Source organism: Brassica napus, chromosome A9, assembly GCF_020379485.1.
Source record: "Brassica napus cultivar Da-Ae chromosome A9, Da-Ae, whole genome shotgun sequence".
Taxonomy (NCBI): Eukaryota; Viridiplantae; Streptophyta; class Magnoliopsida; order Brassicales; family Brassicaceae; genus Brassica; species Brassica napus.
In genome coordinates this window covers 41337554-41365129 of record NC_063442.1, presented here as the reverse complement: position 1 = coordinate 41365129, position 27576 = coordinate 41337554, and the positions used below count along the sequence as shown (strand labels likewise).

At 35.0% G+C, this 27576-nt stretch overlaps 3 protein-coding genes, 1 non-coding gene and 1 pseudogene across 4 annotated transcripts; 4 read left to right on the top strand and 1 right to left on the bottom strand.

Annotated features, from left to right (window-relative positions):
* Positions 1-2309: 2309 nt before the first annotated feature.
* On the top strand, positions 2310-5111 carry LOC106367069 (cyclin-A2-3). Its single transcript, XM_048741706.1, has 8 exons — positions 2310-2421; positions 2967-3298; positions 3378-3629; positions 3724-3816; positions 3888-4021; positions 4090-4435; positions 4521-4655; positions 4730-5111. The coding sequence occupies exons 2-8, from the start codon at positions 3083-3085 to the stop codon at positions 4781-4783; spliced, it is 1230 nt and encodes a 409-aa protein (XP_048597663.1). The 5' UTR covers positions 2310-2421; positions 2967-3082; the 3' UTR covers positions 4784-5111.
* LOC106367070 (auxin-responsive protein IAA5-like) lies at positions 4866-6125 on the bottom strand. The gene is made up of 3 exons (XM_013806760.3): positions 5623-6125; positions 5448-5532; positions 4866-5353 (listed from the first exon to the last, which is right to left on the bottom strand). The coding sequence occupies exons 1-3, from the start codon at positions 5948-5950 to the stop codon at positions 5296-5298; spliced, it is 471 nt and encodes a 156-aa protein (XP_013662214.1). The 5' UTR covers positions 5951-6125; the 3' UTR covers positions 4866-5295.
* A 2718-nt stretch (positions 6126-8843) lies between these two features.
* On the top strand, positions 8844-8925 carry TRNAS-AGA. The gene has a single exon. It is a non-coding gene; the product is annotated as a tRNA-Ser (tRNA).
* Positions 8926-14325: 5400 nt separating this feature from the next.
* On the top strand, positions 14326-18221 carry LOC125578574 (annotated as a pseudogene).
* Positions 18222-21559: 3338 nt separating this feature from the next.
* Positions 21560-23197, top strand: LOC106364559 (F-box/kelch-repeat protein At1g15670). Its single transcript, XM_013804107.3, has one exon. It carries the CDS (start codon positions 21929-21931, stop codon positions 23003-23005), a length of 1077 nt encoding a protein of 358 aa, XP_013659561.2. The 5' UTR covers positions 21560-21928; the 3' UTR covers positions 23006-23197.
* Positions 23198-27576: the final 4379 nt, after the last annotated feature.

Below are 27576 nucleotides of genomic sequence, written 5' to 3'. Positions count from 1 at the left end.
GATCTCCCCTCTCTCTGCGTGTTAACTCATTGAGCAACATTTTGATCACTGTGGGAAAAGCATAAGCTCGTCTATAGTAAACCTTAGAAGGATAACATACATTCATCCGGACAGGGAGCTGTGAAGATGACAGGAGTGTCATAGGATCCTTAAAGTGCGTACTATCATATCTCAAGTGATCTTGGGACCGCTTTCAGTGGATTACTCTCCAAGTTAGGGCATCTCCATCCCTACTCCATTTTTTCTTCTAAAATGGAGTAAAAGTGAATATGGAGTAAGAAATGTTCCAACCCAACTCCATATCTCACTCCATAATGAAATTTACTCTATAAATAGAGTAATCTCTTTTTTTTTTGTTCACCACTCCATTATGGAGTGGGAAATGGAGTAGGATTGGAGGAATTTTACTCCATTTTCACTTTTACTCCATTTTGAAGGAAAAAATGGAGTTTTACATTGGAGATGCTCTTAGTGAATGTTGAAGATGTCAGGTACGTCTCGACGGCGAATGATAAAAGCGACCAGAACCACGTGTCACCACCACATACACGGTCATTCGGTTCCAGCGTCACTTATTCGACTTCGGTCCATTAGTTGGTTAGGGTCCAGTTCATTAGGCCTATATATGGGCCTAATTTATAACAGGAGCTACAAAAGTCTGTAAAACAATAAATATCCTAAACACAAAAGTTTTATACTTTTTTTTATATTAACCTTTATTTTCTTTAAAACTTTCAATAATTTTTCTAACACGTCCACCATAAATAAAGGAACCATCTATAATATAACATAAAAATAATAATTCAGCTTTAGTCTTTTGTTTTAAATTTGAGTCGCAAACGTTTAATTACTATTGCACTCACGTGATAACTATATGTTTTATAACATTATACTAGATTTGGACCACCTGACATAATGCATTTGAACATTTCTTTGTCTTAGTGTGTGGTTAATGGAGGGAAAGTTAAAGTTCAAGAGTCAAAAATGGACCACACCACATGCAGTAATTTTTTGTATGATAATAAAATGGAGTATCTCGCTTTTACTTTTTGGTCTGGAGTGTGGTTGTCTTTTGAACATTAAGAACTAATTTTTGATTAGTGGATAAACATTCTTATTAGGGTCATGATGACTTCCCGGTTACGTCCATCTCTCACTCACTAGCATTTTTATAGCCATTATTAAACTTTAGGGCAAGATAAAATAATAGTAGTAAAACTTTTTTGATCGACAGCCAACTAAATTTTTGAATTCAAAACTCGCAAGGCTCTGATTATCTAATAATCACATGCTGTAGCTAATTCAAATGAAATTATCATTGCCTCATCATTCATTAAAAATAGTACGAAAATATTAAAACTATAGTAATAAAAAATCTGGAAAACAAGCCCTTTCTCAAAAAAAAAAAAAAAAAAATCTGGAAAACAAACTTTAGTTAAAGAAGGTTAATAAAAAGTTAAAGAACGTGTCGTCAAATAATTTAGTAAACTCTTTTCAAGCACACAAATTAATATATTTTTGAACTTTAAGTGTGCTATTTTAAAAACAAAAACTGATTTTGTGGTATATTCAAGTATTCTACAAATTATATGAAAAGAGTTTTGTTAATGTTAATATATACAGTACCATGATTGTATATATATAATATAAGTTATAACCTATCTTCTATCATATTGATTATTACTGTTTTCTTTCCAACAAATGAATCTTTCTTTCTTAAGATTAAGAACACAACACCAGCAAACAAGCTTTTTGACAATGCAACATCGACAAAATTATAAAGAGGAAAAAGACTATCAAGGATAGCCTGAAGGAACAAGATTTCTCCTAGCATTTCACATCCACCAATCGCAATGAAGTTTTCTCTTTGTTGGGGCCTTCCCATTTGGACTCTTGTTAATTACTTTCCTAATCAAGAGATTTTTTTTTTTTGGACAAATCTAATCAAGAGATTTAACTTCAAAAGTGATAAAGAGAAAAAAAAAACATTTGAACCAAAAAGTAATTAGTGAACGGTGATGTATTAATATGGCCACCAAGGATACTGGTTGCTTCACATAAATTAGTAAACTATGAATACATGTCACATATGCCACTGTAAAAGAGTGAGGGTGATTAATGTGTCATTATTAGAATCATAATTGTACAAATAGTTTAGTTAACCAAATTAGAAATGTTTTTTTATAAAACGTTATTTATTAAAAACAGAGGGAGTAGTATATGTTTAAATCCGCTAATAAATCATTAAAAATATATTTAAGCGCTTAAATTATTTATAAACGTGTCTTCTTAATCGTTTAAAGTTTAAACCCACACCAGTAATGCTCCGTCTTGTTCACTAACCAAAGACGGTCTCTTTCCCCCAAGAGCGGATTTCACTATCTCGATCCGCACCTACTCTTCCGTGAAGACTCTTCGCAGGTCCATTCTCAATCTTTTTTCACATATTTTTTTTTAATTGAAAGATTTGAACTTTATGCTCATGCGTGTGCATCCCAGACAGACTCTACCTGCATTGCGTTTGCGTTTGTCTTTTGGGTTTCTTGCAAATTAGAATGTAAAGACAACAAAGAAGAGAACATGAGTTTTAATCTTTTGGGTTTCTCAGGATCTGTTCGTTTTCCCGAGAAAGAACTCTCCTTTCTTGTTTTTGCTGTAAAACCCAACAAAAAGAAAGAAACAGTTGGGTAAATTCACGAATATCTTTTTCCAAATTTTGGGAGATATTTATTTCGGTATTATCTATCTCTACATTACTGTAGGCATTGTTTGATAAGGAAATCAAATAACTTTTTGATTCTACTAACCATTGAATCTTACTGGAGTCTCATAAAGTTTGAAGCTTTGAACTTGAAAATGTATCTCTCCTTGATATATTCTTGGTTCAACGGACCAATTCCTTTGGGAAAGTTTCCAAATAAGACGAATCGTGTGGTTATGATATTATATTATGCGCATTGTTGCAGATGAGCAATTTCCCTTGTATAGTGATCTCTCTCTATTGGCCTAACCGTTGATCTTTGTGTTCTAAGAAGACTCGAGACTTTCAAGGCTGTTGTCTTCTAGTGTGGAATTTCAAACAATGGTGCAAGAAAACGCTGTCTCTCGTCCTTTCACTCGTGCCTTTGCCTCTTCCTTGCGCGCTTCTACTACACGTAATCAACAGAGAGCAAACAGAAAAAGACCAGCCTCGGAGGAGGATAAGAACATCACTGCACACACACCCAATAAGAAGAAGAAGCGAGTGGTATTAGGAGATATCTCAAACGTTGGCTTCAATGCAGCTAAACTTGAGGAGGTTGTTTTAAAAAGCGCATCATGTTTTTTTCTTTGTTAATGTCTTGCATCTTCTGAAACATGGGTTTTGTTCATTTCAGGCGAAAAACATCATCAAGCAGGTCAAGAAAGAATCGGTTGATACCTCAGAAGTCACAGATCTTCAGTCCAAGACCCATGCAAAAGCTGAAGAAGTATCAAACGACACAGCTGATAACTGTAAAAGTGATGTTATTGGTACTTCAACTTCACTGGATTTCCCAAAAGTCATAGACATTGATTCTGATGACAAGGATCCTTTACTCTGCTGCCTCTACGCTCCTGAAATCTACCACAATTTGCGTGTTTCAGAGGTAATAATAATCCCTAGGCTAACTTTGATAAAGCCTAAGCATTTCAAAGTTTGATGAGTCCTTGTGCTTATGTGTAACTTCTCTCCTAGCACAGCTTAAACGCAGACCGGTTCCAGACTTTATGGAGAGGACACAGAAGGATGTTACTCACTCCATGAGGGGAATTCTCGTTGATTGGCTTGTGGAGGTTAGTGATTTAGTAGTGCCACTCTCCTGAATGCTAACTTCTCACAAAAAGTTTCCCATCTCAATCCACAGGTCTCTGAGGAATACACGCTTGTACCCGACACTCTTTACCTCACGGTGTATCTCATAGACTGGTTCCTCCACGGAAACCACATAGAAAGACAGAATCTTCAACTCCTTGGCATCACTTGCATGCTAATTGCCTCGTAAGGTTCCCTCTTCCAAAGTAAACTCTTCTCAGATGCAAATTAAACTTCTCTTTAACTTTTAACAGGAAGTATGAGGAGATCTGTGCGCCACGTGTCGAAGAGTTCTGCCTCATGACAGATAACACCTACACAAGAGATCAGGTCCTGGAGATGGAGAACCAAGTGCTTGCGCATTTCAGCTTTCAGATATACACTCCCACTCCGAAAACTTTCTTAAGGAGGTTTCTCAGAGCAGCAGCGCAAGCCTCATCTTACCTGAGCCAGCGCCGCCGTGAACTGGAGTTTCTAGCCAGCTACTTAACGGAGCTGACGTTACTAGACTCTCGTTTCTTGAAGTTTCTTCCTTCTGTCATAGCTGCTTCAGCGGTTTTTCTTGCCAAATGGACATTGGACCAATCAAACCACCCATGGGTCTGTCATGTTGCTTCTCTTACAGTTTAGTTCAACAAATCTTGGATCTTTAACTTCTTTTTGGTTTTTTTTTTCTCTCATGCAGAATCTAACACTTGAGCACTACACAACGTACAAAGCGTCAGAGCTGAAAGCATCCGTTCATGCCTTGCAAGATCTGCAGCTTAACACCAGAGGTTGCCCTTTGAGTGCTATACGCATGAAGTATAGGCAAGAGAAAGTAAGTTTAAACCGCGTACTAATCCCGGTTTGGTTTCTCCATCCTCATAAGACTTTTTTTTTGGCGTTTTGCAGTTCAAATCTGTGGCGGTTCTCATATCTCCAAAACTACTTGACACACTATTCTGAAGGAGTAAACCGAACGGTTTAACTCCTAACCGATGAGAAATCTGTAACGTTGATGATCCGGTTCGTCTTCATTCATCTGTTGCTCTTTTTGTTTATAAAACAGTTCCCACTTCCCACTCATCTAATACCTGATTAGAATTCGGTTTAGCTTTGGTTTAGTTTGATCTGTTGTTTGGTTCTTCCAAACCCGGTTTCATATTATTGGTAACAAGAGGTTATTTAATTGTAACGAGAATGTACATGTTCCCCCATTTTGAGGCGATGTTGACAGTTTCGGAAGTTATTTTATTTTTCGATATAAAGTCCTTAAAATATTTATACCATTAAATTGTATATATTTATATTATTTGTTTATTAATTATTGATATTGCCTTGTTATCTGTCAGGCATGGGAACCACATGTATAAAAGAATACAATTTGTCTATGTGATGAAAATGAATTATTCAACGAGCTTTATTCTTTTAATCTATGAAAATATGTATATTTCGATATCCCTAATTCTCACGCACAATCATTTCATTACTGATCTCTTCATAACCCTTAACCTCTTGCATGATGCAACAAACATTCTGCACATAAAATAATTTCATAATTAGTAATTAATCAAATGAAACGTAATTAATTGTCTAATTGAAAAATTTATCAAAGTTACTGATAACATACTCCCAAGGAACATCACCAGCAAGCATCCAATCTCCATCTCTATCCTCATATATTGGAACGCATTCGCTTTCCTTCAATGTATCATCTTCATTTCATATTTTAACATTATAGTTAATATCATTATTTGATCTTTAATGCACTGATTAAAGACCAAAATCAAGAAGACCAAACTAACCAAAGGTGATGAAGCATCCGAATAGAATTTGTAGAGCGGAAGCGAGATCTTGGTAACGTTTATACATTTTCAAATCGATCTTCCTCAGAAACGCAGCTCCGTCTACACTCACTTTCACGTACGCAGTCCTTGTCTCTTCGAGGCTGTTCTTTCTCCTGAACGAACAAACCGGCGGCCATCCCACTACTTGACTCTTTGTCGCCGGTTCACATTTCAACTCACTCTCTACTTCCGAAGAAACCCTCTTCTTCCCTGTGACGATGATATCTCCTGGAAGACCTAGCCGTAGCTCGGTGATTTCATGTGCAAGATTACTCTCATTAGCCATTTTGATGTTAATGAGTTGAAGATGTAAGTTAATGTGTTTTCTTCATTTTGATTTTGTTGGACGTTTTATATGTTTTCATGGGAACCAAGACGGGTACCGTGTGAGACAAGCTCGTTTAACATTGGTTTATCTTGTCGGCCCCGTTCGAAGATCTTGTCCAAATCTAAAGACATTTCTTTTCATTGTTTTGCCGCTTCGTGTTCAAAGGTCGACAACATGGATCCGTTGAACCGACAAATCAGACGGCTACGATTTCGTTACCAAAAAGTATGGTTTCTTTGTCAGCCGTTGGATCAAATACACAATACTATCTACTTAGACATCCCATGTTATGTGTGTACTTTGATGTCTCTAATCAACGACATAAGAACTTAATACAATATTAATGGTCGATTATACAATACTGCAGTATACTCATGTTTCTCGACAACCGAACACGTTTTACTCAAGGTTTAGGTCAAAGACAAGTTATACACAGAGAACACCCACACGAAGTTGTGATACACCTACATCCATAAAGTTCATGTTTTGTACTCAGTCATACAAAATTTTATTTATTTACTTATTCGTTTATCAATCATAAGAGACCACAATTGAAAATTAATATATGCTAGATACTTCATGCTATTCATACATGTGCCCCATAATTTCACAACATATCTCTGCATCTCCACACCAACTTGTACATTTTTTGGAATGTGCATATATGTTATATTTAAAAAAAAAAAGCTAGATTTCCATATTTTTGTAAGTTAAATTTCCTTGTACATATTTATAGGGTTTCTTCGACCATGTAGAATGTATATTCCTGGCTGGCTTTAGCCAACTAATAAATCAACCGTGGAAACTCTAGGACTTTGTGATAATGGAGCGTGAAACCCACAATGGTAATGGTCAGCATACCATCGACATCCCGAACGATGAAGATTTTCCATCAAGCTTGTCTACGGATGAGGAAACGTCAGACAGTCGCGAATCTAATATGGGAGGGGCAACTGCCCACCACGAATTACGTAAGTATAGTTTTGCACACATTTTAGTAATGCTCCTGTTGAAAATTTGTTATTAAAGTTATTAAACAGTTACTATAATTCTGCCATGGGTAAAATTTAATTCTAGATCCGCCATTGACGTCAGATGAAGGCTCAAGTTCATGTACGATTGGATGGAATTCAATGGAGTTTGTATTCACTTCTGTCCAGATTGTTGCAGCGTTAGTAGTTTGGACTCTATCAAAAGACGAACATCCACGAGCGCAATTGTTAGCATGGCTCATTGTTCACACTTGTGGCTGTATTACCGGTACGCTTCTTCTATCTTGGCGCATGTGTAACCAAGTTGAGGAATATCCAAAGACAAGGTATAACAATAACTCTAGCTTTGTGATATAAAATAAAGATTTGTGTGTGTTTTTTTTTCTCAACCAAACCGATATTGGTGGCAGAGTGGATAGAGTGATGGAGGGAGTGAAGACTGGACTAGAATGTTTCTTTGTTTTGTGGTTAATTTGGGGAATTTCTTGGATTAGTTTTGACAAATCATCTCCGTCTGATGCTCCTAATCTCTATAGGTTCAACTCACAACCATGTCTCAAGAGATAATTAATTAAATTATAATTAATTGGTACTCATGACCTTTGTCTAATTGGTCGTCCTCTGTAGGTTATGTATAACTTTCGTTGCTCTCAGCTGCATTAGGTTTTCTGTTGCATTACTTCGATTATGCACAGGTATCTGCCTCTTCGTGCGTTGCATTATTCAAAAAGAGTTTGGAATATTTACTTCTCATAGATAATGAATAAACAATGTAGATTCTGAAGGGGAAGGTCAAGAAGGTGGATTTGAATTTCAGGGACAGATTAATGATGATGTGAGTATCATCATTATCATATCATATTTTGCTTTATTTTTGTTTTGACTATTTTAGTGGTGAACTATGCAGTCTTGTTGCATTTGCTTGGAGAAATTTGGAGAGAAAAAGAGAGCCATAAGAAAACTTGAATGCTCCCACATGTTCCATTTAGAGTGTATAAAACAATGGCTGAAAGTGAAAAGCACATGCCCTCTCTGTCAATCATCGGTCGTGTGATGATGAGAAACATGGTCGGATCTGAGATTTTGAAAGTTATAAACATTTTTTAGTGATCAAAGGCGATTGTTTCACTCCTTGTATTTAGATCCGACCCCGAGGAGAAGGGAGTGGCGATTAGAAAACATTTTAGAGACTTGAGACATGTTTACCATACACGAATTTTTATAAGGCTTGAGATAATGATTTTTTAAAAAGTTTGAGACATTGCAAATATTAATGGTGGATTATAATATATCGTGTACTTCTTTCTTTTGCTCAGTCATTGTTGTAACACTCTCTATATCTTCGTCATTGTATAAAAATCTCACGTCTCATTCACTGAATCCTCTCTTATCGTTATCGTTGAGCAAAGCAATACTGAACGACAAAGGCCTTGAGCATCTCTTATTGTGTACAAAAAACCTAAAAGAGAACAAAAACGTATAGAAAATTAACCAAACTGAGTCGTATTTCCGGTTAGGCATTTGTCTTTCCCGGTACAGGTTGGGTTCGCTTTGGTGAAGATCCCTGTTCGAAACTACGCTAGGCGCTAGTAGGGCGGCAACCTCGGGCCTAGCGAGTTACCGAAAAATCGGGGATTAAACGGGATATACGTGGGGTCTAATTTTTAATATTTTTTATTTTATTTAATAATTAAAATTAAATATATAACTTAAATAACATTATAATGTGATAATTTATATACACTCAAATTTATATCAATAAACATAAAACCGAACCGGTTTGGGTTGTCTCTCGTTCTGGTTTTATTCGTATGACATGTATATAGTTTAATTCTTAGTTATGGCAAACTGAACAAAAAGTGGACGTGCCGGAGTGGTTATCGGGCATGACTAGAAATCATGTGGGCTTTGCCCGCGCAGGTTCGAATCCTGCCGTTCACGATTTTAAAGTTTTATTTTCCTTATCATTCCCGCCCAACCCTAGATTACCACTGAATCCCCGCTTTACCTCAAAAAGAACAAGCTTTGATCCCCTAGCAAATAATCCCAAACCTGGAGATTTCTAAGTGAGTTCACATCTTTTTTTTTTTTTTTTTTTTAAATGTTCATAGCCTTTATCTTGTTTATTATGTAACACTACCATTCAAATATGAATTTTTTTTCGCTGGTGTTGAAAAACAGTTAATCAACGAGCCATATATCAATTATCAAGGCGCCTCTGTTACTGCATGTTCCAATAAGATACTTATAATTTCAAATTACAGGAGAAAACGGGATGTATACAAAGCATACGTACACGGATAGTGATCTTATTGCCCTGAAAGCTTTAGAAAAGGAAAACTCTGTTCCTTTCTGAACAAAGCTTAGAGAGGACAGAGAAGTAGATGGTGAGTGAGAGCACTTGTAGTAGGAAAGAAATATCATGAGCTACAGTTTTGTTTGATCATGTTCTCTAACCATTTTGTTAAGGCTCTAATCCATTGTGTTCTGCAGATATAATCGCAGACACAGACAAAATTTTGACTGAGTTGCTTGTTTGCTTGCTCACAACCTGGTTAGTTTCTCCTCGACTATTCATGACTTTTATCAACATATTTTGTATCTCTTGTGACTTTATTTCTGATATAGGCGGAATATGCATCTAAAGAGGATGCAAGAATGGAACCTTTTACTTGAGATCATCCCATATCAGCAAGGTATGATAACCTTTTTCACCTTCAAACTTTAGTGAAATCTCAAAAATTAGACAAGCAAACTAACATATATCTCCTTATGTAGCTTGTACATACACCTCTATTGACAATCTCGGTTCACTTAAAAGTTGTGGCTCAAAGTTTTTTCATCATTGATTCTTTCTATGTTTATCCTTTGCAAACCACTAAAGGTTTTCTTAACTGTAGTGATCCTTGTTTTAAAATCCATGTTTAAAGTAACTCACTGAACAGAATCGTTAGATTTTGTTGTTTTTCTTAGATGTTGTGTGTTGTTAATAGAGAGTATATTGTGTGTTTAGGCTTAGTTCAATTATATGAGCTTACTTAACAAAACGAATATGAGAGTTCTTTATTGACTTCTTCTCAGCAGGAGGAGGAGGCTCACAACTCTTCACCCAAACATACAAATAAACGAAGAAAGAGAGGATCTTGCGAAAGCAATATGATAAAGCAAAGCAAAACCCTTCATGGTGAGAGTGAAAGTGACCAGAGCAAACGAAAACATTATCCATTCGCTACTAATGCTTCAAAGCCACTCTATCGGTTTAAAAATACTAAACTATGACTCTGATTAAATTGAATAAAGATTATAATCGAAATTTGAAAATAAAACTATATTACATCATACTGGTTCTGAAAAATATATTAGATACATGTAATAATAATTTTAAAATGCAAAAAGTACAGTATATTTATGTTTTAACTAATAATAATAATTGAACTACATTATTAAATGAAACATAATAAAATATGTATATAAAACATTTGGTGTGATAAATAGTGTTACACCAAATTTGGTGGAATGATATATTTTTTGGCGTTCCACTGGAAAAAAAAACTACAACAAATTTGGTGTTTTGGTGTCTCATTGGAATTGGCCTAAGTCAAGACCACTTGAATACTGGAGAGGTGAAAGATTCTTTTACGGACGTATCCATGAGAGTAAGTCGCATATTCGTTATTTTACCAATTCATTAAATTTTTATCTTTGTTTAGAAAGGTTTGCCTACTGTTATCGGCATAAAGTATTTATCGTCTACAAAGAGCTAGTTGATCCAGCTGCCTTGCACTGAAGAATCATAATCCTATGGGGGAGTGTTCAAAGCAAATCCTCTTGATATGATGATGTTTCGCGTTTACTATTAGCACGTTGGGTCCAAAACCTATAACACTCTTTTCTTTTTCAAACCGCAACTGTCTCAACTTTCAACTGGTTTCTTTCATGTTGCTATGTCAAGTTACCTTTTGTCATGTTGATTAGTCTCAAAGTCTTTGGTATCCTTTACGGTACCTTTTGCCCCCTTTGACTATATTATTTTAATCTTTTTATCAAAGATATTATATTAGTTATTAACTAAGGGTGGTTATTTGATGCAAGCTGAATTATCCAAACTAAAATCAATCGTGGGTCAACATGCCAAATTTTCTTATAAATGGTTCATGACTATAACTTCGAAGTTCTGAGTTTGAATTTTTAAAAATACATGTTTTCTTACTATTTTATATGGAATATAATAGGGACAATTGTTAACTTGATTTGATTTTGTTTTATTTTCCACATTAAATAGATAGCTAAATTTGGTTTTAATTCGATAATTTCATAATAGAAAAGAAAAAAATACGAAATATCAACGTTGATCCAATTATCTATACATTTTTACTTGACTTCAATATTCGTCCCAGTCTTGATCCACTTTTCCTGGATCGTGTCGCGAAACATACATTTGAGTTGGTCGTTCAACTATCACTTATGGTCCTAACCAGTTGATAGAAGTCGCAACGTGACTTTAGTACCACCATTTTACTTTTTAGGTAAGATGCCAATATTGGCAAAAACTCACAAATTTGGAAGAACGTAATAATTGAAACCCGACCATATTACTTCTTATACACGCTTCAATTCTCTATGACAATAAATGCTGCATCTGAATTTCAACTGATGAGTAAATACGCCTCTTGGTCTTTGGGAGGAACCTTTCTGGAATCTCACCGTCCGCCTTTTGCGCTTGACTTCGGGACAACGATTGATAGATACAAGGATGGATAGATAAACACCGCTCAAGTATTTAAAAACCAGATTATTACTAATTATCTTACTTAATTTGACTGGTAATTAGAAAATAAATCACACACATCAGCAAATTATATCACCTCTAAGCAAGGATAATATAAGAAATGTATAAAACAAAATACAAAAGTTGATGCTACTCACGGGATATCTACAACTTCTGCTTTATTTCATGTGATGTCGACCGTACAAACAATTATGAGTCAAGTACTGTGTCTATATTTGTAAATAATAAAGCTACCATGTCTCGCATGGCTGACCAAAGATTTATGAGTTAATGTGTGGAATATCCCCAATTAAGGTCTAAATTTGCTGAATACCCATAATTATGGATAACCCAAAAAGGAGTAACATTATGACACTGTGCGGACGAAAATGCCCTTATGCTTTGTCGAAAACAAGCAACTCTAAATTTATCAGCTAAATATTTACATAACAGGTAACAATCTACATACCAACTAACATATCCGCTAATAATTTCAGTATCATCTAACAATCTATGTATCAAACAAATGTATCGACTAACAAATCATATATCAGTTAATGAAACTATTAACAATTGATTAGTTATCTATTAAATAGCTCCAAATCTATTTGTAACAGCTAACACTTCATGTATCGATTAAGAATCCATTAAAATCTAAATAATAGCAGATAAGTAATAAAATACCTACTAACATATATATTATCTAAAAGTTGATTGTGATTCGAAATTGGAAACATTGAAATTGTGGTGAGATAATAAGATTAGCATTATGGGTGTCAAAAGAATCAGAATAAAAAAATAAAGATTTGTGTTGAATTAGAAGATGATTTGAAGAATTTGTACGAAAGATAAAGAGATTAGAACACATAAAATGGAGAAGAGAGAGATAGAGATAATGGTATTATAGTCATTAAAAATATTAAAAAGAAACAAGGTTATATGGCAAATTACATGGGTTTCTGGGTGTATCTAAGCCAATTACTCAAGATTTATTTCCTTTTTTTATACGACGTATACTTGATTTAATTAATACGCAATTCAGTATCATCTGTAATCAAAGTAAATCTACTCTATATTGTTCTTTTATCGGTAAGATATATGTTTAGATTCATTTGGTGTTATACAATAAATCATGTTTTTGTTCGTTTTCTTATGATTCAGTTTTTGTAATACTATTTGTTTTGTTTATTGCGTTGACCTGAAGAACCAGCCGACGATGCTTCCCGTTAGGATATTGTGACCTTATCGTTTGTTATTTTCCAATTATTGTCAGCCTGACGCCGTGATCGTTTTTCCAACGTTTTGCGGTCAGATGCGTGCCGTTTGGGGTTCCTTTTATTTCGCTATTGTCGTTTATCAGATCACCTTTACCATTTCCAATATGTGTTGCTCTTCATTTATTTCAAAGTGAAAATCATATGAACGTTAATTAGTATGTTGTGAATCTCTAGGGGTTAGTCAAGGCAAGTGGTAAAATATTAGTAAAATTTAACTTTTCGAAACACCAAATTCAATTATTTCCTAGGACTATCCAGCATTTTATTTTATTTCCTAATTAACTGCACTTACACGGAAATAAATGCATGATTTCAACTTACAGTACAAGTGTATACGGATATGTTTCAGGGACTTTGGAAGATGTGGTGGACCCTAGAACGTGTCCAAGTTGCATGGAACATGCCATTTCTCCAAATTATTTGTATCATTTCATATTTCGTGTTGTGTATCATTGTCGATAAATGTAAATTACTAGCGTATTATCACGATCACATATAATGTTTTTTTTATTTGTGAGACATCACATCATATACATCCTACATCAGTGAAACAAATAGTGGTGGAATAACATATAAAGTTAAGTGGTTTAAACTTTACGAAGCGCCAAAATAGTACAAACTGCATACATCATGTTAAAAAAACTACATACATCGTATTCCTTCACATTTATAGCCATGATGTACATGTACACATGTATAGAAATTATGTACATGTTCACATATATACAAATGATGTAAATATTCGTGATATCTTTTGCAACATGTATCTCAGTTTCTGATAAGAATATTTTTAGTCGAATAAAAAAATGTTTGTCTTCGGTATAATAATAAAACGTTGTCTCATCTCATGTATTGCACCAGTTAGGCATTTGGTATTTAGCAGACTTTTGTTAGCTGAATGACAATCGTAAGAGTTGTTATTGAAAAGTAGTAAAAACTAAAGGTATTCCTTTCTAAAAAGTAAGAATAAACACGTTAATTTATTAAATAATTGAGTTGGTATTTTGTAAACGAAAATATTGATATTATCAAGTTCATTCATAAATTAGAGCCATAAGATATCATATATATTTATGTAACCGAACTATATTTGATAAACTAGATGTTCACATAAGAAATAATAGTAGAAGCAAACATGCATTTCAGCTAGATAAGATTAGAACAACAATTACTTTCAAAATTATACATTCCTCAGCAGTCAAATGATCATCTTCTTGCTTGTCAAGTTATCTTATGCAAATACTTTTGATAATATTCTTTGGATGCCCAAAAACAATGAAGAAAAAAAAATGATTAAGAAGGAAAATGAAAATAAGAGGAAACTTTCAGCTTTCTAGCTGTCGTTTATTTTCTAAATACTCCCTCCGAATCACTTTAAGAGGTGTTTAGAGAAAAAAAATTGTTTCAAAAAAATTGATGTTTTCATTATTCTAGATATAATTTAATACCATTATTTAAACTTTGTGACCAATTGCAAAATACTGAATTTTTTCTTATTGGTTGAATTAATTTCATTTAATGATATTTTTATGTAACCAAAATAAATTGTACAGAAGTTTGTATTTTCTTGATTCAAGTTCAAAAACCTTAAAAATCACTTAAAGTGATACATAGGGAGTACCATTTTACACAATTTTCAAGCATAATTGCTATAGAATTTTAAATGGGTACTGTTTGATAAATTGGTTAGGTCGTCATTATTAAGCAAAGTACTCTCTCCGTTTCAAAATGTTACATATTTTAATAAAACACATTAAATTTGCATAACTTTTTGTGGTTATCTTTTTCATAATTTTAAGCTAATAAATATCTAATAAGTGCAATTAAGTTTTTTGAAATATGCAATTAATTAATAAAACATACATTGAAAATGCAAAAAAATAGATCTTTTGAAACAATTTTTTTTTCTCTAAAATATGTAACACTTTGAAACGGAGGGAGTATTACTTATAGACATATATGAAAAAGGTCTAGACTTAATTTGAAATAAATTTAGAGAATTTTATTTAAAATTATAAACGAGTTGATAATAATAAAAATAAAAACCAAAATCACAAGGTCGTTGCAGTGGAAACCCCCTTGTCTAGTGGTTTGACTAAAAGTTCATTAATGCTTTTGTACCAGAAGGTTTGGGTTTTAATTTCCAGAGAATGTGAATTATGCAGAATATTGGAGAAAAAGTTTACAAAAAGTCTTCGGCATGACGCAAGGCATACCGTCATGAATAGATTTTATAGAGCGGTTCATGGTGATGCAGTCAGACGAAAATCCTCATAATTAGACATGTAGAATTTTCGGTTGTAATATCGTCTATGTAATGTTTCCCATAGTTTGTAATAGCATAATTAACCGGTGCTAAAGGTCGCTGCATATTTCTTTTATTTTTTTTCTCTGCATAATCTCATGAAGAAACTGTTTAGCCCAGAAAATAAATTGGTTAGGTTGAACACATGTATGTATAGAAAACACGTTTGGATTATGCCCACTTTTAGAACAAATGATAAACTTTAGGTTAAGATATGTATTTCCTGTTATTCAAATGGCAGCTACATAGTAAACAAAACATTTATCTTAAACATCAACAATGAATTATGAAGGCGACCAAAGGTTGCCTCTTTAAAGTCGTCTTAGTTAAACTCAAAAAGTTTGTGTTATCATCGACTTTTGATTTGTGTGACTCGTTATACGCCCAATTAAATGGAGTATTCTATTTAATTGCATAGTGAGTTGTGTATAAAATAATTTGGATTTTTCATATGTTTGGGACATGACATACAATGTTACGTTTTTTTTTTGGTAAACCATACAATGTTACGTTGTTAGAGCAAAGAGATATACAAATACACAATAGAGTAGGGTCGGGATGATGATGAAAAATACTTACATAATACTAATAGTACATTTTACTGAATTTTTATTATTGTATAAATCTCTATACACATATTAGTTTTTCTTAATATTTGATTTTTTAGCTTTATGATGATTGTTGTCCCAAAATACGATACTACCTTTGAATCCATACTCAAACTATATAGTTACTTAATAATTTATTTAGCGATTTAATCCTTATACAGGCATATCTAATTATATAAAAAATTGTTCGAGTCCCTCCCGCAGTGTCTACGTGGAAAGTCTTTTGTTATAGACGCGACGCGTGTCTCGCTTCTCCACAAACCGAGCTTTCTTTTCTCCTTTTCTCTCTATTGTTTTGGGCTTCGGTTAACAGGCCCGTAAACAAGAGTGAAGAGGAACCCTAGATCGCGTTTTCATGGTCGCCTCCGTCCTGTCTTTACGTTTCCGGTAACGGTTCAGCCGAGACTTAACTCCCATTGATTGTTACCTCCACGATGTGTCTTCAATGCGGTCATTGCGTCACAGAGGCGGTTATTGTGTCTTCAATGCGGTTATTGTTACCTCCACGATGTGTCGTAATTGAAACAGTAGCTTTGTCTCCATATCTTTGTGCTCTACTGCGTTTGTTAGTCGTCTTCGTCCAACTCCTTCGCGGCCAGGACGGAGCTCAAACCTCGCCTCTTCGAAGGATGGATGGCCAACGACATCGCTCCCGGCGGTCAGCTAACCACCACCACCACCGACGTCGAGAACCTTCCCGGCTTCCCCGAAGGCATCCTCGGTATCAACATCGTCGACAAGTTCCGGAAGCAATCAGAGAGGTTCGGCACCGAGATCTTCACGGAGAAGGTCACCAAGGTCGAATTCTCCTCGAGGCCGTCCAAGCTCTTCACCGATTCGAGAACTGTGCTCGCCGACGCGCCGACGCCGTCATCATCTCCACCGGAGCTGTTGTGAAACGGCTGAGCTTCGCCGGATCTGGCGAAGGCGCTGATGGTTTCTGGAATGGAGGGATCTCGGCATGTGCGGTATGCGACAGCGCCACTCCGAACTTCAGGAACAAACCTCTGGTGGTTATCGGCGGCGGAAACTCGGCGGTGGAGACTCGGCAATGGAGGAGGTGAGATACGTTCAGGGCGTCGAAGATCATGCAGCAGAGAAAGGCGTGCTGGTGGTTTGAAGGTGAAGAACGTTGTTACTGGTGACGTTTCAATTTGAAAGTGTCTGGGTTGTTATTTGCGATTGGTCATGAGCCGGCAACGAATTTCTTGGATGGGCAGTTTGAGCTTGATGAGGATGGGTATGTGGTGCCAAGCCTGGTACCACTAAGACGAGCGTAGTTGGTGTGTTTGTTGCTGGAGATGGCAAGATAAGAGCTATAGGCAGGCCATTACAGCTGCAGGAACTGGTTTGTTTTCCACATCTCTATTTACGTTTATAGAAAAGTAGATAATAGAGTATCTGATATTTGATTGTTGCTTAATTACATAGTGGTTTAAGGAACCCATTTTAGCTTTTTGAAAGTCATTAACTTTTATTGATGTAATCCTTTCATTTGCTCAATATGTTTTGCGTTGTTTACCATTTCATTTGTGAGATCATTTTAAGTGGTTTCATGAGTAGTTTGTTGAAGTGAACAATTTTTTAAAAATGTATGATTGCTCTGTTCAAAGTGATGAGTTGGGTTTTTGAAGTCATTAGCTTTTTATGGTGCATGTTTGTCTACTGTTACCTCCATTCCCATTACGATGCATGTTTCAATTACTACTGTTTTTTTTTCCCTTCTTCCTGCATTGTATGCATTGTTTCATGTTTGCTTTAAAGAAATTCTAATAGCTTCTAATTCCATATCTATTAAACTATATTCTAATCCTGTTCTACATTATTACATAATTATGAATGACTCAAAACTTGTGGCACAAGTTAACTTCTCTGCAATTTGGGCTACTAATAAAACGATAACTATTGGGCCTAGATTATTAACAATACACTTACCGTTCGGAAATCCACGGAAGATATAGTTTCATCATGATGTATACTAATTCACTCAGAGAGATAAAAGATACCACCACTATAGTATTTTGTTACAAACACAATATTAAACTTCGCCTTACTTACCCAAAATGCACGTTCGGAAATCATATATTAAAGTTAGTGTACTCCATGGAATTCAACCTTTATGTATTTCTTGCAAATTATATTCAAAACAACCAGTAAAATAATACCATTAGTATAATTTAAAATATATCAAAAATTAAATATGAGATCCCGCCCGTAGGGCGGGCCGACCCTAGTGATCATATATTTTTATGTCAAAATTATTATTTACAATTCACACATGTGTATTTTAAAATTCAAAGCTTCATTATGACACAATAACAATAGTCTTACAAACCATTAATACCTTGTATGCTCCAGTCCAATAACAATCCACGTTGAATTATTTGATATTATGAATATCTATATATATAAAGGAGCAGCTTCTCTTCACAGGACGCGCCACGTCATCAGCACTCAATGATTCTCAGCTTGACACGTCAGACTGTTCCCCCTGCGATTTTAGAATCTCTTTCGAAGTTAAGAAAATGCAACTATGGGCTACGTGAGTAGGTGGACCTCTGATAGTGATGATTAAATTGATACTCGAGATAATACTATTAATTCCACTAGATTGAGCCTTACTAAGTTATTATTTATTTGGTATTATCAGCCCAGATTGAAGTCGATCCACTGTCTTCACCGTCGACTTCGAGATAATCAAAACCACCATAGCTTAGATCTGAGTAACGGCTGCACCGCATTTAAAGACGATACCATTAACCCTTACATTCAATCTCAGTTAAATCGACCCCCACTACATCTCATCACTTCACCACTTCCGTCCTCTTCACTTTCTTCCCGATTTTATTATAGGCATTTCCGGCTTGGTGGTTTTCACAGATTCATCGCTCATCTCTGCTCAAAATTAAGAAACACTCCTGCAAGAATGATGGCCGCTTCCCAGATCTCTCTTTACCAGTTGAAGCTAGGGCGTTGTACTCGAACCGTTGTCACAAGCCTACTCCGATTTTGGGAATCTAGGAATATGATGAAAACTGGTGAACTTATGGGCGTAGATATGCTGCTCTTGGATGATCAGGTCTTTGGTTCACTTAATGACTACTGTGTTTTTTGTTATGTCGATTATGTTTCCATTGTCTTATTTTTTATTACAAATCTCCTCTTTCTGCAATCATCTCTCATCCAAGCAAATCACAGATCAACAAGTTAACAAACTAACGCTTAAAAACCACACTGCAGGTGCGTATGAAGAAGGAAATCACAGATTGGCGCCGCGTGTATCGGTACGGGTTTAGAAGAAAAAAATTGGTTCAATCAAATTATATCTAAAACATTTGTTAAATTTAAAAAATTGGCAAACAAAAAGAGATCAATGAAATACAAATTTATTATCGTCATTCAAACTTTTCAATCGTATGTAAACATAGATAGATTGGCTACTGATTTTAGATTTATGATTTGTGTTTACGTATAAATACATTAAATTCATCTTTCCGTCTACGACTTCTTAATCGCATGTATGCATAGATAGAAAACATCATATTTGTGTTTATGATTTAGAAAGACTATCTCTTTTATTTGTACAAGTTGTATCAGCTAAAACTGCTGTTCAGAGAGACAGAACCATCTCTAAGGAACATCAAGATTCAGTTCATGTTGGCTTTTCTAACTTTGGTCTGAGTTAAAGCTAACTAAGGTTTAATATTCTGCAGATGGAAAAAAGAGACCTCAGAGTTGAGGAAAGAGGTGGATCTTACTCAATTTCTTCTTGAAGATATCATGAGAATGGTTTAACACGAATACACGATGAGGGTCAAAGGTATTTCTGGCTCCTCCAAAGAGCTGCGATGAAAATGTTATGGGTACAACCTGCAGGCTTTGCTTCTACTACAAGCAAGCTAAGAAATTCAGCACCGAAACTCTGAATATACTTTTAAAGGCTACACAGATTAAATGCAACCAGAAAAAACATGCAGGTTTCCCATCAAATTTATCACATTACAGTCGTCACTAATGTTTGCTGTTCTCTACTACTAATATTGTCTACTTTAGAACTCCACCTTCCTGCATTATTACCGCGCACAGATTTACCGAGAAATTGCATAAGATAGACTATGCTTATTGCTTATCAAAACATGAGTGCACATTTGCGTTTCTATTTATATATAAGTTCTGTAGCCTCCAATAACCATAAATAGTTGTAAATATATGAAGACTATTATTGAATGACTTTATTATAACGCTGGCCACTTATTACAGTTTTTAAATATACACAATGAAGTTAAACCGACTCAGAGAACAAATGGTTAAATATTCAAAAGAACCCATCTACAAAATTGTACGATGACAAGCCATTATACAATTAAAGGGCATAAAAAGATTAAAGATAGTAAAATTTGACCGATTAAAATATCTATAAAGCCAGATAGAGGCCTCTACCTAATTTATACAACAATACTTTTCGATTACATATCAAATTAGAAACGTTTACCACGTTTCAAATTCAACCCTCAATATACAGCTAAATCTAATAATCAAACTTAGACAAACGTCTAAAACTACAAATAAAAAAAAGTTCCAACCAAATATTATTACAGGAAAAATTTATTCAAAAACAAAAATTAAATATTGTTCACAACGCCCAGTTAAATATCCATACAACTTATACTTTATCCTACACCAAAACAACCCACCACAAAGCACATAAACAAGGACAAAACTTGATAAGTAGACCACTTACGTCACATATCAAACTCCCATCTATGCATTAGCCATACGACCTACACCACTGACAACGTCATAGGAACACCCAGATCAAACACACGCAACAACAACTAAGTAATAAGCCCCGCGCGAAGCGCGGGCAGCCCCCTAGTTAACATATAATAAGCATTTGGGTGCCTAATTGCCTATTGGTTAGCATGTCTTCGTAAATAATTAGGCCACATGGGATCACATGGACCTTCATATACTATCTCGAATATTTTATCTACCATATTTTGACTTTTTCGGTTTTATTATGTCTTTATATAGCATTGATTTAAATCCCAACATCATATACATTTTTATACATCCACTACTACAGTTTTGTATTTTTAAATTTGTCTTAAATATAATGTACCTACGTAAAGCATCTCCATTAACACGTTATACTTGAAGATTATTTGTTATTTATACACAGTTTAGTAATTATGGCACACGGTATCGTTGGTTCCACGTCGAGCATATTAATATTCTAAATTATATAACTAATATTTTACATTCTTCGCAAATCCAGCTGATAATTTTAAGACGCTAAACGTGAATAATCAGTAAATTAATACACAATCTCACACTAGTAATCTACAATATATCCCAAATAAAAAAAACAAGTGGCATTCCGATTAGTTAATTAGTTAAATAGTAAAATAAACGGTAGACAATAAATTAAGCAGCGAGACTCTCATTTAGCTAATCAGACTGGCTTACAAAACTGCTTGCATATCTAAAACCCAACGGCTATCACATCATACAAGTCCACAATGTCTCGATTGGTATAACGTCTCAATCACGTAAACCATAACCGCACATTGTTCCTATTAACCGATCTGATCGTTACTCAATGAAAAAACGTAAACCTTACGTTTCTATGTTAAAATTCACATTTTTGTAGTCTAACCATTACTTCTAATTTTTCTTATTGGAATCATGAAATTAATATTATTGACACAAATAATTACAATATTTTGTTTGCAGCGGCAATCAATCCAATGTACTGTAGCATTCTTCATTTAGGAATTAAGACAATAAAAAGTAAGTTCTATTAACGAATTATAATATTTCACTTTCAGTTTCTAGATTCTAGAAGACTGAAGACTATCTATATAAAGTGCCAACACCTCTCTCTCTCTCTCACATCATCATTCATATAACAACCTGAATAATTTCGTCTGAAAAAATATATCGCATCATTTTCTTCTCTCTTCAACCTGATATTTCTGTGACAATGGAGCTTATCCCCGATCTTCTGGAAACCCTAGCCCGCGAGTGTCTCCTACGCACCTCCTACAAGCAGTTTCCTCTGATCTCCTCCGTCTGCAAAGTCTGGAAGCGAGAGATCAGTCTCCCTGATTTTTTACGACACCGGAAAGCTTCAGGACATAGCCAGGAGCTTGTTGTCTTGTCTCAAGCTCGTCTCGACCCGGTTTCACAACTCGGATCGGGAAAAACCATTCCAACGCCCGTGTACCGGATCTCTATTCTTGAACCAGAGTCCGGTTTATGGACCGAGCTGCCTCCGGTTCCCGGGAAATCCAACGGGTTGCCTCTGTTTTGTAGATTAGCTTCTGTCGGGACGGATCTTGTTGTGATTGGTGGACTTGACCCGGTCACGTGGCGGACCTCTGATTCGGTCTTCATCTTCAGCTTCTTGAATTCCACGTGGCGTAACGGGACAAGCATGCCAGGTGGGCCACGGTCCTTCTTCGCCTGCGCTTCGGATTCTGAACGGAACGTGTTAGTGGCCGGTGGACACGACGAAGACAAGAACGCGCTGACGTCAGCTATAATGTATGACGTGGCGGAAGATAGATGGGCTTTGTTGCCAGATATGGGCCGTGAGCGAGACGAATGCGCGGCGACTTTCCATGCTGGCAAATTCCACGTCGTTGGTGGTTACGCCACGGAGGAGCAAGGGCAGTTTAGTAAAACCGCTGAATGTTTCGACGTCACCATGCGGCAGTGGTGTCAAGAAGCGAAAGACTTTCTCGCTCACGGGATGTCTACATGGCCACCGGTCTGTGCAGCCGCTGAGAACGGTGAGCTCTACGCTTGCTGCCGTCGTGATCTGACGGTGAAGAGTGATGACACGTGGCAGAAAGTTGTGAATCTACCTGATGACGTGTGCAATGTATCATACATGGCGGTAAGGAGGTCTGGGAAGGTGGTCGTGATCGGTTCGGCCCGGTACGGCGAACCAAGTGTAGGGTATAATTGGGATATGAGCAACTCTCGATGGGTAAAACTGGAAACACATGGAAAATATAAAGGCCACGTTCAAGCTGGTTGTTTCTTGGAGATATAAGCAATGGGACGTCGTTCAGGCGAAATGATGCAAGATTGGTCGGTTGGTTTCTCGTAGTTGTGACTGTACAAGTATTCTAGGGATATTAAGAAAAGGTTATAAGCTTCACTGTAAATTTATTGTTGATTGGTTTTACATTTTTGTGTTTAAAGATTGTTGTGTAGTGTTACTAAAATTTGCGGTAGATCTACTTTTTTGGATAATTAAATTTGGTCCAAATAGGCCCAACTAAATCCTTAATCTATAGTGTTACTGTTATGATCCACAAAAGATGAAAGCTTCAGTGGACAAGACTAAACTATCGATGTGTTATGTTGGGGCCCAATTAGTGCATGATTTGAAAATTTAACACCCTTCTTGTTGATATATTCGAAGCCCGTTAAGAGTTACAACCTTTAGATTAGGCCTGGGCATTCGGGGTCCCAAACGGGTTTCGGTTTTATCCAATCGGGTTTTGGTTTTTCGGGTTTATCAAAATCAGCCCCATTCGGATTATATGAAAGTTCGGTTCGGGACCGGTTCGGGTTCTATCGGTTCGGGTCGGGGTTAGTAAATCTTCAAAGAATCGGTACAACCCAATATACTCTCGGGTTCAGATCCCAATCGGTTTTTCGGTTTAAAAGTACCTGATTTTTACCTATTTTATGACCAAAACATGAGTAAAATCGGTTCTTCAGTTTTAAAATATCTGATTTGTATCTATTTTGTAACCAAAAATTAAATAAAATCGATTCAAAAATAAGGAACATCAACCGTGATCATTCAAAATCAAACGAAAAAAAAAAATTTACTGATAAAAAGAAAACCAAATAAGTAAAAGCATGAAATGAAAACCAAGTTCTCGTGAAATGAGAAACATTGTTTAACGAAAACAAAATCAAAATCTAAATACTTCAAGATTCAACGGCCATCTTCAACCATCAACATTCATGTAATAGTACCACCAACCTTCATGCAATAGAACCACCAACCTTCATGTAATAGATAAGTATTTTAGATGTTCAATATTTCATAGTGTATTTTGGATACATATTAGGAATTGAGATCATGTTTGGTACAAGATCTTTTCGAGGTTTTGAATATTTCGGGTTTTATCGGATATCCATTTAGATTCGGGTTCGGTTCGGATAATACCCATAACCCAAAATACCACAAAACAAGATCCATTCGGTATTTACGTCGGGTTCGGATCGGTTCGGATTCATTTTTATCGGATCGGATTCGGTTCGGATTTTCGGGATCGGTTTATTTGCCCAGCCCTACTTTAGATCGCCGGATTCAGCTTCCTCTCTTTCCTTTCGCTTTCTTCTTGCTAATATTGCTATAGTTCTTAGTACCTCAAGTTATTTGTCTACTTCAACATATGTGTTGATATACTTGTGTTTTCATGAACAACAATAATTTATAAAAACTTAGAAAATGTCACCAAAGCCCAGCTGTTTTGGTCAAAACCTACAAATGTTCAGAGATAGAGGCCCACGTAAAACGATGACGAAGCCTAGGGTAAGAAACGAATAAAATGGTTTGGCGGGCAATTCTGCAAATGGCAACGAATATCTATCGAATATTCCAAATATGATCTGTCATTTCCCTTTCTTTGATAAACTACGAAACAAAAGAAAAGAGAGACAAACATTGGAGGTTGCATCAGAAAACAAGCTGTTATTCTTCCAATTACGACTAAACTTCAATTTTTGTTTAATAAAAGAATTATAATAATTACATTTAAAACAAATGAACCTAGTTTATTGCGGTGATTGTGTCAAGACAAATGAGGCAAAAAGTTACCGGAACTTGTGTCGGTGAGAGATCGAATCAGAGGAATTGTTAAAACAGAGAGATGGAACGTTGGATCAGAGGGACTCTCAGACACCAACCAATCCAAGGGTCTTGATCTATTTGAGGTGGTGATGGACCCCACCTTACCCGCAGGAATATCATGGGACCGCTCCTTAACTCTTGCAAGGTCACTTGGTTTGGTGTAGTGTGCATACAAATTATTAATGTTATACATGATTTTCCCCGCTATCTTCCATTCACGCAAAAATAAAATCCAAATATTATATTGGGGTTTTTTCAAAATAGATTAAAAACTCAAAGTCAACCACAAAACTAACATATATCTTTTTTTTAAAAAAAATTTGCCTTATTCATCTCACAAATTTAAATTAATCACGAAAATGCCACTAATTTTTTTTGTTTGAAAATGATATTTTAACTCTCTCAACCTCATCATCTTCAAGTATTTACAAGATTACCATTGGCATCAATACACCAGCCACTATGAACAACCAATTTGAAGCTCTTAATACACATAAAATCGAGTTACACTTCCTCTTTCTCAATTCTTATGAACTAAAAACAACATCTATTTACTTTATCTCCATATTCATCCAAAAAAACCTAAGATTTTGATTCTAAAATTTTTGTGGTTCATAGAGCCATTGAAGTTTACGATTCTTGGTGAGTCATTTTTGTTTGAGATTTTGGGTGCTTGGAGAAGACTTATGTGTGCTGAACAAGTTATCTCACTAGTTGAAACTATGAAATCAGTTTTTTTTTCTGCTCTGTTCGCCCAGACGACTTTCGGGTAAGTCTTATGGATGTAGACGACTTACATGGAAGTCTTCTGGTCAATGCATAGTTTAGTTTTGCAATTGACTTTTAAATGTGTTTTTAGAGATAACTTACATGTAAGTCGTCCATCTTTGTTTGTTAAAAAAAAATTTTGAGACGACTTCCATGTGAATCGTCTAGGGTAAACGGGTTAGTTTTGCATTTGACCGAATTGTGTAAATAATTTGACTTTTTCTAGACGACTTACACATAAGACGTCCAGTAGAAAATTAAAAAAAATCAACATTTTGTTATATCTAGACGACTTCCATGTAAATCGTCTCAGGTTAGTTTTGCAATTGAAAAATAAAACATGATTTTTTTTTTGTAGACGACTTACATGAAAGTCGTCCGTTAGACAACTTACACGAAAGTCGTCGATGATTTTATTCCAAGATTCTGGTCAAACTTTGCTTATCTTGGCAACTTCCATGTAGGTCGTCGGGCGGACTACTTCCATGTAAGTCGTCTAGAAAAAAATAATTTTTTTTGTTTTATTTTTCAATTGCAAAACTAACCTGAGACGACTTTCATGGAAGTCGTCTTGGTATAACAAAAATATTGTTTTTTTAATTTCCTACTGGGCAACTTATGTGTAAGTCGTCTAGAAATAGTCAAATTTCTGATACAATCCGGTCAAATGCAAAACTAACCCGTTTACCCTAGATGACTTATAAGGAAGTCGTCTCAAATATTTTTTAAACAAACAAAGATGAACGACTTCCATATAAGTCGTCTAGGTTAAAAATTAATTGCAAAACTAACCCAAATGGACGACTTTCTAAAAGTCTACCAAATGACCTCATTGGAAGTCGTATGCGTCAATGTTTAATAAACTTTTATTTTCTCTAAAACTATAATGAATTTTTAATATTTTTTTGTTAATTCATGTATATTAGTTGATATTTGAGCTCCTGAATGAAATTCATAACTTAAATGGTTTTAATTATGAGTTTACCGACATTCATGTGTTAAGTAACTTTAAGATATGTTTATTTAAGTTTAAAAAGTGTTAAGTAACTTCAAGAATATCAAGTAACATGGTTTAATGTATTTTCTTAGATCATAAGATATACTTTTTAACTTTCAAAAAATTTGAAATTTCAATTTTCACTTAAATTTTTGAGTTTCCTGCTTAAATTTTAATTTTCCTCTTAAATTTATCGCTTATATTTCAATTTTATGCTTTAAATTTAAGTCTTTCGAAAAGACTTTCCATAAGACTTCTAATGAAAGTGTTATATCTTTAAACTTATGTAATGGTTTATCTTTTGTGAATTTGACTAAGTTTTCTTGAGAATTATTTTCCTTTAGTTGTAATAAATTTGATTAATATTTTATGTTATTGTGTTTTGCTATTGAAATTGTATCAATAACTTCAATTATGTCAAATAATTTTGGCAAGAAAATATTGTGAAGTATGAACATATTTACCAATTTTGTTTATTAATATTTTTTCAAATTTACAAAAAAAAAATAATAATAAATCTTGTTCTCAAATTTATCAAAATATTTGAGAGAGTAAAAGTCACTCTTTAAAATAATGTGAGTGATATCAGTTATACTAAATCTTGTTCTCAGGTACATTTTTTTTATAAAGATTATATTTGACAAATTTCCTATTATATTTCTAGATACTATAAAAGTATCTGACACCACTTTGTGGATAAAATAATAAATTAAAGGGCCACGTATTCTTTATCATATAATTCACATCAATAAATCACAAACCACCATTCAACATTTTACCGATAAACAAATGACCCATCCGTCACTCATTTTAATAAAACAAAGTGTTCTTTCATTTTAATAAATAGATCTTTATTTTTTTCTTCTTAACCACGAGATCATTTTTATGGATATATCCACGATGTTTTTAATAAGATAGACGTAACACCATTTTATGGCATTGTCAATATAAACGTTGAGATGTCACCGAACTTTGGTGAGCTTTG

Bases quoted from the DNA above. Each gene is read 5' to 3' on its own strand.
- LOC106367069 (XM_048741706.1), top strand. From the start codon at position 3,083: ATGGTGCAAGAAAACGCTGTCTCTCGTCCTTTCACTCGTGCCTTTGCC. The intron at 3,299-3,377 runs GTTGTTTTAAAA...TGTTCATTTCAG, and splicing joins ATGCAGCTAAACTTGAGGAG to GCGAAAAACATCATCAAGCA. The intron at 4,656-4,729 runs GTAAGTTTAAAC...GGCGTTTTGCAG, and splicing joins TGAAGTATAGGCAAGAGAAA to TTCAAATCTGTGGCGGTTCT.
- LOC106367070 (XM_013806760.3), bottom strand. From the start codon at position 5,950: ATGGCTAATGAGAGTAATCTTGCACATGAAATCACCGAGCTACGGCTA. The intron at 5,533-5,622 runs GTTAGTTTGGTC...TATGAAATGAAG, and splicing joins CGGATGCTTCATCACCTTTG to ATGATACATTGAAGGAAAGC. The intron at 5,354-5,447 runs GTATGTTATCAG...TTTTATGTGCAG, and splicing joins GCTGGTGATGTTCCTTGGGA to AATGTTTGTTGCATCATGCA.
- LOC106364559 (XM_013804107.3), top strand. From the start codon at position 21,929: ATGGAGCTTATCCCCGATCTTCTGGAAACCCTAGCCCGCGAGTGTCTC.